At 42.8% G+C, this 13725-nt stretch overlaps 1 protein-coding gene across 1 annotated transcript in view; it reads right to left on the bottom strand.

The window, feature by feature from the left end:
• The window catches only part of LOC128699365 (transmembrane and immunoglobulin domain-containing protein 1-like), a 152323-nt gene that overhangs the window by 46850 nt on the left and 91748 nt on the right, over positions 1-13725 (bottom strand). Inside the window, exon 3 of the mRNA XM_053792037.2 lies at positions 3571-3672. Within this exon, the coding sequence (XP_053648012.1) occupies positions 3571-3672 (102 nt within the window). The remainder of the gene's footprint in view (positions 1-3570; positions 3673-13725) is intronic.

Raw genomic sequence — 13725 nt, 5'->3', positions numbered from 1 at the left:
TTAATGCTCGCGCAAACATGCCTATTCATCCATATATTCTTTTCCCCGCTAGGAGATTTTCCTACTCGTTAGCGAGAATAATTCTCATCAATGTGAATATTCATTGCTTTTATGTATATTATCTTTTGATTTTATTCTTGCAAACGAAGACTTTTCGAGTTCGTTAGCGGCGGGCACAACTGAAATTATTTAGCTTAAAGAGGCAACCAATCAGAGCCGTGTTACCCTGGCAGGGAGGTGGAGCCTGACCCGCCCTTCCCCTGTAACCAACCAATGACTCTCGCTCCCCTCTCTCCAACAGTCTCATTGGTTTATTTAAAATGACCTTTTCCGCGGCCTCAGTTAATCACCAGAGCTATTTTTTTTCAACCTTGCATTGTATTATCGTGGAACAATATATTTGGATATAAAAGCACAGCGGCTCTGAATGCCTCTCTGAAAAGACGGGGAAGTGAGGCCTTTCCAGGCAGCTACATTCATCAGTGGCTTATACGTCATCTTTTCTGAAATCTCTGGATTATGAGTGGAATATAGGAGAGCTGAATTCCCAAGTACAATAGAAAAAAAATGAATAATAAGAGTTAAGACTCCCAGAAATAAAGGTTCAAAGTCTCTCGGATCCCGTGTGTGTGTTGCGAGCTTGATACAGGAATAAAGAGGTTCGTTTGTGGAGTGGAAGGGGTTTCATATGTAGTGTCGTTGGAGTTTTTTTTTTCTCCCAGGTGAGAAGTGGCCTTATTGTAATGCGAAGTGTATTGGTAAGTGGGTAGGACTATTTTGTTGAAAAAAGAACACAAAATGCAAACACCAGCACATTTTATTGGCAACGTTTCGCTCCTAAGAACTTGGTCATTCCAAATGTGTTAAAATATCTGGTTTACATAATGTTTTCTTTTACCAGCAACCTGTCGGTATCACATACCATTTTTACCCGGACTAATCTTGCTGTGGTGTAAGGAATAAGGCAGAAATGACCTCATGGTGCAGGCTATATAATAGCAATGACCTTGTAGTGCTTATTATGTGGGAGCAATGACCTTAGGACGCAGGTGCATGGACAAGGTGACTTATGGCGCAGGGTACATGGACAAGGTGACTTACGGCGCAGGGTGCATGGACAAGGTGACTTATGGCGCAGGGTACATGAACAAGGTGACTTACGGCGCAGCGTGCATGGACAAGGTGACTTATGGCGAAGGGTGCATGGACAAGGTGACTTACGGCGCAGCGTGCATGGACAAGGTGACTTATGGCGCAGGGTGCATGGACAAGGTGACTTATGGCGCAGGGTGCATGGACAAGGTGACTTACGGCGCAGCGTGCATGGACAAGGTGACTTACGGCGCAGGGTGCATGGACAAGGTGACTTACGGCGCAGCGTGCATGGACAAGGTGACTTATGGCGCAGGGTGCATGGACAAGGTGACTTACGGCGCAGGGTGCATGGACAAGGTGACTTATGGCACAGGGTGCATGGAAAAGATGATTTATGGCGCAAGGTGCATGGACAAGATGATTTATGGCGCAGGGTGCATGGACAAGATGATTTATGGCGCAGGGTGCATGGACAAGATGATTTATGGCGCAGGGTGCATGGACAAGATGATTTATGGCGCAAGGTGCATGGACAAGATGATTTATGGCGCAGGGTGCATGGACAAGATGATTTATGGCGCAGGGTGCATGGACAAGATTTATGGCGCAGGGTGCATGGACAAGATGATTTATGGCGCAGGGTGCATGGACAAGATGATTTATGGCGCAGGGTGCATGGACAAGATGATTTATGGCGCAGGGTGCATGGACAAGATGATTTATGGCGCAGGGTGCATGGACAAGATGATTTAAGGCGCAGGGTGCATGGACAAGATGATTTATGGCGCAAGGTGCATGGACAAGATGATTTAAGGCGCAGGGTGCATGGACAAGATGATTTATGGCGCAGGGTGCATGGACAAGATGATTTATGGCGCAGGGTGCATGGACAAGATGATTTATGGCGCAGGGTGCATGGACAAGATGATTTATGGCGCAGGGTGCATGGACAAGATGATTTATGGCGCAAGGTGCATGGACAAGATGATTTATGGCGCAGGGTGCATGGACAAGATGATTTATGGCGCAGGGTGCATGGACAAGATGATTTATGGCGCAAGGTGCATGGACAAGATGATTTATGGCGCAGGGTGCATGGACAAGATGATTTATGGCGCAGGGTGCATGGACAAGATGATTTAAGGCGCAGGGTGCATGGACAAGATGATTTATGGCGCAAGGTGCATGGACAAGATGATTTAAGGCGCAGGGTGCATGGACAAGATGATTTATGGCGCAGGGTGCATGGACAAGATGATTTATGGCGCAGGGTGCATGGACAAGATGATTTATGGCGCAGGGTGCATGGACAAGATGATTTATGGCGCAGGGTGCATGGACAAGATGATTTATGGCGCAAGGTGCATGGACAAGATGATTTATGGCGCAGGGTGCATGGACAAGATGATTTATGGCGCAGGGTGCATGGACAAGATGATTTATGGCGCAGGGTGCATGGACAAGATGATTTATGGCGCAAGGTGCATGGACAAGATGATTTATGGCGCAGGGTGCATGGACAAGATGATTTATGGCGCAGGGTGCATGGACAAGATGATTTATGGCGCAAGGTGCATGGACAAGATGATTTATGGCGCAGGGTGCATGGACAAGATGATATATGGCGCAAGGTGCATGGACAAGATGATTTATGGCGCAGGGTGCATGGACAAGATGATTTATGGCGCAAGGTGCATGGACAAGATGATTTATGGCGCAGGGTGCAATGCTGGAATGATCAGGGTATGGTAGGAATGTTCTTGTTAATGCATAGGGTGTATACCTGGAGAGGGTTTCAAGGGGGTCAACGCCCCCGCGGCCCAGTCTGTGACCAGGTGTATGGTAAGAATGTTCTTGCTCATACACAGGGTGAAGTGAATAATAAGAATAGTTTTTGATCATGCAGTGTGTATGGTAGGATTTATCCTGCTATGGTGTAGAGCTTTTAATAGGAATATCCATTTTGCCATGACTGTAGGAATAAAATGGCTTAATTTGAAAGGTTGGGGGCACCTGACCATGATGTGTGAGACTGACCTTGCTGTGGTGGACGTGACCTTGCTGTGGTGGACGTGACCTTACTGTGGTAGGAGTGACCTTGCTGTGGTGGAACTGACCTTGCTGTGGTGGAACTGACCTTGCTGTGGGAGTGACCTTGATGTGCGAGAGTGACTTTGCTGTGGTGGGACTGACCTTGCTATGGTGAGACTGACCTTGTGGTGGGAATAACCTTACTGTGGGAGTGACCTTGCTGTGGGAGTGACCTTGCTATGGTGGGACTGACCTTGCTGTTGTGGGAGTAGCCTTACTGTAGAAGTGACCTTGCTTTGGTGGGGCTGACCTTGCTGTGGTGAGAGTAACCTTACTGTGGGAGTGACTTTGCTGTGGTGGGAGTGGCCTTGCTGTGGTGGGACTGACCTTGCTATGGTGAGAGTGACCTTGCTGTGGCGGGAGTAACCTTACTGTGGGACTGACCTTACTATGATGGGAGTGAGTGGCTGAGAAGCGTGTCTCTGCTGCATACACTTGTTGTCCCACAGTCAGGAGTTGATCATCGTCTCTCTTCATCCACGTCACCTGTGCAGGAGAAAATATACGCGAAGTACATTTCAGTCAATAACACACACACACACCACTCCATGTTTAGCTGTGAGGGGCTCTTGATCCAAGGGAGTGGATCGAATCTGAATGGCTCCCATTCCCCCTCCACCCTTTTCCAGGGTGCAACATGACCCCCTACAGGTTTACCACTCCCCTCATGAATGCCACAAATCAGCAGCTGTTTCTCCTTGACACACCTGATTACCTCTCACTCCTTATGACCCCTACGGGTTTATAGCTTCCCAGTCATACATTAAATTTAAGCTAAAAGTGAAAAAAACGTCATTGTTATTAAGTGATCAGTTATTCCTCAAGACGAAGAGAAATTTCTGAACTAGAGAAGTAAAAATACGAATAAAGACAATACATAAAAAAGATAAAAATATATTCAAAACGAGGATGCATAAATTCATTCATTTCTTTCACTAAATTTTTCATGTGAACGATTCTGGTATTGAGAGTCGAGTAGCTAGAGCGAAATATTCGTTAAATCACTGGAGCTCCTGCTGTAAGCTCCCCCTCCCTCCCCTCCCCTCCCTACACACACTTCCCCCCCACACAGGATTATATATTTTTATTAAAGAAAAAACAGGCTGTTGGTGTTATAGGAAATCCTTTCAGGAGAGATATCACACACACACACACACACACATAAATACACACATACATACACACACACACACACACACACACACACACACACACACACACACACACAGCAGGGATAACAGGGAAGGCACTACAATGGATCAGGGAATACTTGACAGGAAGACAGCAGCGAGTCATGGTACGTGGCGAGGTGTCAGAGTGGGCACCTGTGACCAGCGGGGTCCCACAGGGGTCAGTCCTAGGACCAGTGCTGTTTCTGGTATTTGTGAACGACATGACGGAAGGAATAGACTCTGAGGTGTCCCTGTTTGCAGATGACGAAGTTGATGGGAAGAATTCACTCGATCGAAGACCAGGCAGAACTACAAAGGGATCTGGACAGGCTGCAGACCTGGTCCAGCAATTGGCTCCTGGAATTCAATCCAGCCAAGTGCAAAGTCATGAAGATTGGGGAAGGGCAAAGAAGACCGCAGACGGAGTATAGTCTAGGGGGACAAAGACTACAAACCTCACTCAGGGAAAAAGACCTTGGGGTGAGTATAACACCGAGCACATCACCTGAAGCACACATCAACCAAATAACTGCTGCAGCATACGGGCGCCTAGCAAACCTGAGAATAGCATTCCGACACCTTAATAAGGAATCATTCAAGACCCTTTACACCGTGTATGTTAGGCCCATACTGGAGTATGCAGCACCAGTTTGGAACCCACACCTAGTCAAGCACGTAAAGAAACTAGAGAAAGTACAAAGGTTTGCAACAAGGCTAGTCCCAGAGCTAAGGGAATGTCGTACGAGGAAAGGTTAAGGGAAATCGGACTGACGACACTGGAGGACAGAAGGATCAGGGGGGACATGATAACGACATACAAAATACTGAGAGGAATTGACAAGGTGGACAGAGATAGGATGTTCCAGAGAGGGGACACAGGGACAAGGGGTCACAACTGGAAGCTGAAGACTCAGACGAGTCACAGGGACGTTAGGAAGTATTTCTTCAGTCAGAGTTGTGAGCACGTGGAATAGCCTAGCAAGTGAAGTAGTGGAGGCAGGAACCATACATAGTTTTAAGAAGAGGTATGACAAAGCTCAGGAAGCAGAGAGAGAGAGAGGATCCAGTAGCGATCAGTGAAGAGGCGGGGCCAGGAGCTGAGTCTCGACCCCTGCAACCACAATTAGGTGAATTAGGTGAGTACACACACACACACATACACACACACATACACACACACATACACACATACATATATGCACACACACATACACATACACACACATATACACACACACACACACACATATACACACACACACACACACAATATACACACACACACATACACACACACACATTAATGCTTGTAGAGTAAATTTGGTTTCTGTTATAAAAACAATCCATAAAAAATAAAAAGGCACAAGAACGTGACTGGAAGTTATGAAATTTATTTGGAAGCACTAAACCCGCATGGGCCCCCAGCGCCAGGGAAATGGGAGGTAATCAGACTTACTCAGAAAGGGCAGCTCCAGTTCCTTAAATCAAGAGCCCTTCACCAGCATCAAGGTACCCTCCTCGAAGGGTGGCACTTTTGTAAACATGACTTATTTAGCCACATGTGGATAAATTGCCTCAACAAAATCCCTTAATTCCATAAACTTATTCAGCTTAAGTTTTAAATGGAATTTAAATAGATTATAGACTTTTTTCCACGTTAAATTTATTCTTTCGAGAGTAGTATCCAGTTTTAAACTCTCTCAATTTGCGGCGCTTGATACAGAACCAGGATAGCATTCGCAATGTTTATGTGTAAATGATTTATTCAATAGAGTATTAATTGTTTATTCAGTAAAGTGATATTCACTAGGGATGAATAATTTAAACTGTTCAACCAAAACACAAAAACACAAATATTTGCTCACGACATGAACATAAACATAAGGGTCAAGTGTTAGTATTAATACCCGGGTATTGTGAGCACTGTTAGCCGGACTTGAATCCTGGAGGTGGGAAGTACAGTGCCTGTGCTCTGAAGGAAGGGTGGGGATGTGTTGCAGTTTTTAACTGTAGTGTAGGTGCGCCTCTGGCAAAACAGTGGAGTGAATAATGGTGAGAGTGTTTCTTCTTTTTCGGTCACTCTGCCTCAGTGGGAAACGGCCGATGTGTTAATAAAAAAAAAACAATAAAAATAAATTGTGAACACTTGTGCACTGTCGGCTCGGCTTTATATTTCTGCTAACCAGAACTTCTGTTTTTTATTTTTTCATTCGCTCTAAGATCTTCATTATTTACCTTATAAGTGACATTATTTTCTGCTCCCAGGATTTGAACCTTACAATGGTTCGCACTGAATAGCATCTGCCACTTCTCCGACCACAACATCACCCAATCCAGGTCCCTCCGCTAGCTTGCTAGTGTCTTCTGATACGGAGACTAGAAAGCTATTTTACTGTTATCGGCAAACCTACAAGTGTCCACAATGATCTTCCTTCTAGTACTATTTATTCCCTCGTGTATGACCTGTATATAGCCATCCCTGGGGCTCCGTTCTGTTTATTACTCGAGAAGGCTTCATCCATCAGGCTACAAAAAGTTCAAAGCTTGTACACGGTCACTAGAACCAGATTCTAGGATCAACTGGCGTGAGCAAGCGACTTATGACCAAAGTTATTGAAACCGCCCACGGCATCCTAGAATCACAGGGATATCTTCCAAAACCCTCATCTGCGTAGGTTCGAACGTTTAAATAAAATGCCTCGTAAGCTGACGAAGGCGGAGACTGAAATTCAAATCTAAGTGCAGATTTGACCATTTTGTGTGTAAAACAGTGAGAAATTTTTGTTCCCTTTAACTCACGTTAAATAATTTCAGTTAACTTCCAAATGGTTCCAATATTTATTATCTGATGCATCGCACGGCCAGAATACTACCAGCTAAGTTTTGTCTTCGGGCAAATTTATAGTAAATTGGTTAAAAAAAAACAGAATCGTTGAAATCCACTCCATAAGTGGAGAATACTTATTAACGACACTGATATGGTTCCCCGAACGCAACGTTCTTGCTGCTATTAGGTGACAAATCCCAATTTGCCCATTAAATAGCGATAATCGTTTATATTCTATAATTAAATAATGTTTCTTCTGATCAGATTCAAAATATTAAATGATGATGTATGCTATAAGACGGATGATACCCCATAAGTTTAGACCGAGTAGGCCCAAGTTAGAAATTTTACTGAAACTGTTAAAAAGTTGTGGAATCGTTAGAATCGTATCAGTTACTGGAAGAGTTTTACTAAGCGCGTCAAATTTTATTAATCAAACTAGAATGTCTCCCATTATCACAAATATATCGTATTGTTTGAACTGAGTTGTTACCTGGAGAAAGAGTTTACCTGGAGAGAGTTCCGGGGGTCAACGCCCCCGCGGCCCGGTCTGTGACCAGGCCTCCTGGTGGATCAGAGCCTGATCAACCAGGCTGTTACTGGTGGCTGCACGCAAACCAACGTACGAGCCACAGCCCGGCTGGTCAGGAACCTGATTAAAGCTACATTATATATATATATATATATATATATATATATATATATATATATATATATATATATATATATATATATATATATATATATACATACATTATATATATATATATATATATATATATATATATATATATATATATATATACATACATTATATATATATATATATATATTAGTGCCGAATAGGTAAAATTGGTCAATTAGCAAGAACTTGTTTAAAATTAAGTCTTTTCTAAAAATTTTCTCTTGTACTTTTAAAGATATATTTTTTCATTTATGTTAATTTAAAAAAATAATAATTTTGTACCAAAAAAAATTAGAAAACTTACTTAACCTTATTATAAAAAACGCAATTTAATTTAGCCTAATCCAACTAAACATATTTCAGATAAGTTTACAATAATTTAATAATACACAAACACAAAGAAATATATTTTCTCGTTAGTTTCAGAATGATTTTTGCGAAATTATTGCATACACAAATATTCGCTTACCTTATTCGGCAAGAAGAGCGTTGCTATTTAAAAGCCAAAATCGCAAGTTTTACCTATTCGGCACATTATATATATAATGTACATATGTGTGCACTTGATATACACGTCCTCAATGCCACTGTAAAAAAAGGAACTGAAGCAGAGGTCCACTTTAGATCAAGACCCTCTCACTGGCATCAAGGAACCTCTCGAGGGGTCTACCTTATGCACCCCGAGTTTTAATGGAGACTTACGTAATTGCTTAATTGCATACATATTTAAACCTTAAATGCGGGTAAATCTTAAGAAAAGTTTGGATTGATTTTGGCCTTTTTTTCACAATTTGACTTTTTTTTTAATCAAAGAAAACGGAAAAAATGACGCTGGTTTTCCCGTGTTAATTTCCGAGCCTCATCAAGCGCTGATAAGCTGATACAGCAAATTGTGAGCGGCTTTAACCTTACTGTGCTCGTGTACTTCAGGACACTGGTCTCTGAGGTAAGAGAATGCTTCAACAGCTTGTCTTCAAATCTGGTGTTTCTTAGTTTAGGGATACGAATGTTCTAATCCGCCATTGTTACTGAAGAAACTAGAATGCCACTACCCACGTTTTTACTTTTGAATACTAAATCTAATTCGCTTCAAATCTTCAGTGCTAATATTTAAGTGCATTAGGAACTTGTGCTGCACTCAGCACTGATCTTTTTGCGTGCATTAACGTACAGGAGAATGTGGTTATGCAATATGGGGATTGCAATACGGATTATGCAGTATAGGGATACATCTCTCGCATCGCACAGCGACCAAAATTCATATTACTACTGCTGCTAAGAGAATACATTTCCTGAGAGAAAAAAAGCTGATCTTTTCGGAAGCGTTGATTCACGGCCAAGAAGTTAAACCTGGGGGAAAAAAAATCTTAGGATTAATTAAGAATTTTAGAGAGGATTTTTCTCGTTTTCAAACTCTTACTGAAGATTATGTAATTAATGGATGATAATTTTGGAAATAAATCATCACTAAGGACGCTGTGCTTTTGCTTTTTTTCAGTAAGATAATTCATAAGCACAAAAAAATAATCATTTGGTTCGACTAACTAAACTGCTTTGTTTATATGTAATTAGTCTTTTTTATATTAGTTATACAATCTTCTCATTACGCCCTTGAAATATTAATAAAGCCACTGGATGGCGAAACGTCTACAGTTAAATATATATCTAGATGTTGCACATGTATCAAATTCTTCATCTTGTCGGTACTGTATACCATTCATGTACAAATACCCGAGTGTTCACGTTAATGGCTTAATTTTCTAACATTGCTCAGATGAATACTGACTCACCCGGAATTCTTAAGTGTATATTATCTTACCAGCACTGTTGGCGGTAGACCGAGATACCTCGCGGAGGTTGACGGTATGTGTGGAAATTTCTCGGTCTTAAAGAATCTTTATGCAAGATTAATACCACGTCTGAGCCACTGCGTGTACCCTACGGAGAGTTTACAGTCTCGTAATAAATTAAGTACCGGAATAACCAAGCACCTCTGTACCTCTGTAGGCCGAACATGTCTCACCACCCATGACCTAAAACGTGACTGCCTAGGCACCCGAGAATCAAAACTCTCCTGGGACTGGCACTTCTGTTGCCACGTCACCAGGTGCCAGATTAACCAGGCTGTGATGGATATGTGGAGCAGAAGGACACCAGCAGCAACAGCCTCGTTAACCAGGCAAGCACCAAACGAGCCTGGCCAATGACAGGCGTTCATGCGTAGAAAGATTCTCGGAACTCATCAAAGGTATATCAAAGGTATAAAGGTAACTTTGGGATCTACAGAGGCGAGACAATGGATGTACCTAATGCTACTGACGCTAGTGTTACTAGTCTAAGTGAAGTATCTGAACTACAATCTTAGACCAGTGCTAAACTTACTAGCACTAACAATTAGCTAAGGTGGTAGCATGCCAAGACAGCTGCCCTGAACAGGCCTCTCTTAGTAGCTGGGGAGAGGTAGTTACCAGAAGCCTACCTTTCTCCACTAAAACGACGAACCTTTCCCCACTAACATGACAAACCCCTCCCCACTAACACTACAAACCCCTCCCTAACAGGACAAACCCATCCCCCTAAACACGACAAATCCCTCCCCCTTCCACGGCTAGAAGCCACTGTTCTAGCCGTGGCTTCTAGCTTTGCCTATAACGGGAAACACTGGAAGAAGTACAACACACCAGAAATACAACAGTGTAAGAGGTGGCTTCAGAAATAATTTTCCCAGGCGTGAGGTGTCTGTCATTACCAAGAGATCAACTAACCTAGGAGCATGTTTTTTTGCTACTAATATTCTCTTTGCTCAAAAATAGTCAAATGTCAAAGAAAAAAAAAGGCAAGAAAATGCCTCGGCCACACGCATGTCTAACTCTCCTTTTGACACTAAAATCAAGACAGACTAAAGGCTTTTTCTTTTTTTCTCCTCTGTAGTTCCGTAAAAAATATATTTTTTTTCTCTTCTATCGTTCAGTATTTTTTGGTTTTGGGGAGAAATATTTTTGGGGAGATAGATTGTGAATTTTTTTTTAACTTTAGGTTTTTATACTTTTTTTTAGTATCAATACAATTATTTCTGTGAAAATTTTTATCCTTTCTGAAATTATCTACGAGTCAGTCTTTCTACTGTTTTTGCTTTTGTTGAAGTAGTTATTGTTTTTGGTATTATTTTTAAACAGCTATTTTATGTATTGTCGTTGATACTGTTTATACTGTCACTGTTGACTGCTATTGTTTTTAATATTATTGTTGAAGTTGCTATTGTTTTCATTGTAAACTTTTTATTGGTGCATCAGATAATGCTTGCGCTTATTCCATGCCATTGCCAACACGATCATCATCATCCCCACCACCATCTCCACCACCACCATCTCCAACACCACCACCATCTCCACCACCACCATCACCACCACTATCTCCTCCATCACTACCACCATAAAACCCACATCATCAGTCACTATTCCCGTAAATACCACCACCACCACCACCACCACACTACCCATACTATCAACATCACAACTAGCGTCACTATCACCAATCCAATCACTAACCACCCCCACTGCCCCTATCATCATCCTAGCCACCCCTGTAATCCCTCTTCACCATCACTACAGCCTACACCAATCATACCAGTACCTCCACTATCACCCATACCACCACCACCACCACGAACGCCAGGCAAGACATCTCAAAAAATATGAATGGCACTAAATGCACTTTGAAACCTCTCCATTAAGAGACGCCACAAGTCGTCAGGACGAGAAGGATAGTCCATTAGATCACTCACCAGCCTCCAACTCTTATGTCCCTTCATATATTTGACTGTTATGGCCCTCTGTGTCATTAACTTTGCTGCCAAGACACGACAGAGACCAAAGAATAACATGTCAGGTCCTCTTAGATCTTCATCTCCCAGCTCACGGGAGGTCAAAGTTATCTGGGCTGGGAAGAGCTTGTTAGCCTCTGGGGATGAAAGTAAAAGAGAGAGATTCCTAGAGTAAAAAAAAAAAAACCAAATGGATACAAATAAGTCAGAAATAGATTAAAAAGAGATACAACATTCTTATATATAAATGAAGCTCTGAGCTCGTATGGGTCATTGAGTGTACGATCCAAGGAGTGGTAGTGGGCTACTCTCGCAGTCAGTCAAGCTGAGGGTGCAAATTATCACTGACAAAAAAAAAAAAAAACAGAAATAAACAAGAGAGCAGAAACACTGGTAACCAAGTAAGAGTGAGAAATAAAGCGAAGCGGGAAGAACAGAAATATTATTTAAACGAGGAACTCTCACTATCGGCAATCAATAGATTAATACATTAATGGCTATAGATTTTTTTTTCTTTTAGCGAAGGTAAGAGCGAGAAACTGAGTAATTACCTGGAAGGACATCAAGAAGATACAGGTAAAATAATTCCATTTGTTGGTAATTATGGTAACAGCTTTGTCCGCTTTAATTTTTCTTCTGGGAAATCTTTTACGAGTATTGGTGGCAAGGGACCTGTTTGGTGGCTGGCGCGTGCTGAGGAGTTGGAGTGTACGTTGGTTGCTTGGTTAGTGGATGGGTCGGTGGGCATGCATGCACGCGTGCATGTTTGTGTACACGCCTATAAAGAACAAAGGCACAATACCGCGACCGAAACAATAAATATCCCGCACACAGGAGAGAGAAGCTTATGAAGACATTTCGATCCGAGACGTGACTCACGAAATCGTAATGACACGATTGCAAACAAACTATACCACAGGTGGGGTTTGAACCGGCGGTCAGAGAGTCTCAAAACTCCAGACCGTCGTGTTAGCCACTGGGCCAGCTAGCGGGTTCAAACCCCACCCGTGGTATGGTTTATTTCGGTCCGACTTGAGGTCTATTGAGAGCTCCCTGGACCTGCGTCTTCGCTTGTCGCTATTAGGTCTACTTTCTCTTGGCTTCAAAAGCTTTATCGTATCTCCTATTAAAGAAATATATATCACAATTTATATCTGGGAGATAATGAAGGGACTGGATCCAAACCTGCACACCGAAACGAAATTACTACTAATGAACACAAGAGGCTGGGCAGACGGTGCATTATGCCTTCACTGAAAGGCAGGGAAGCGATGAGAACACTCAGAAAATTCAAAGAGTATTAAAGGACCATGACTCTTCAAGATCCTCCCGTCAAGCCTAAAGGTGATTACCAGGAAACCCCTAGCTGTCTTGAAGAAGGAACTCGACACATTCCTCAAAACAGTTCCTGATCAGCCGGGTTCTGGTGCATATGCTGTACTGCGGGCGGCGAGCACTGACAGCTTCATCGATTAGGCTAGCAATTAAGAGACCGGGTCTGCAACCGGGTCGCTGGGGCGGTAGCCTCCGGAAGTGACCAAAGGTAACTCCCGGAACTACTTCCTCTATGTCATTCAACCTATTTACCACCGTAAGGCTGAATTAATATTTCCTAACATCCCTGTAGTTCTGTGCATTTAGCTTCCATCTATACTCCTTGCCCCCAATGCTTGGCATTTCACGCTATCTATATCTTTCAGGTCGTGGTAGAGACAGAGAGAGGGGGAGAGGGAGAAGGGGGGAGGGAGGGGGAAGCGAGGGAAGAGGGATAGAGGGAGAGGGAGAGGGAGAGGGAGAGGGAGAGGGAGAGGGAGAGAGAGAGAGAGAGAGAGAGAGAGAGAGAGAGAGAGAGGGTATGAGAGTATATTTGCAACATTCGTTTCTCCTATTTTTTCAAATTTATTTTCCTGACAGATGACAGCATCTATTCTATTGTTTACGTTCCACTGAACGTTGAAATATTGCTGTTAAACACAATAACTGAATACGACTTTGTACCCTAATAAAACCGGACCAGGTACAATTTCCCACG

This window comes from Cherax quadricarinatus, chromosome 61 (genome assembly GCF_038502225.1).
Source record: "Cherax quadricarinatus isolate ZL_2023a chromosome 61, ASM3850222v1, whole genome shotgun sequence".
NCBI lineage: Eukaryota > Metazoa > Arthropoda > Malacostraca > Decapoda > Parastacidae > Cherax > Cherax quadricarinatus.
This window is presented reverse-complemented; position numbering and strand designations above follow the sequence as displayed.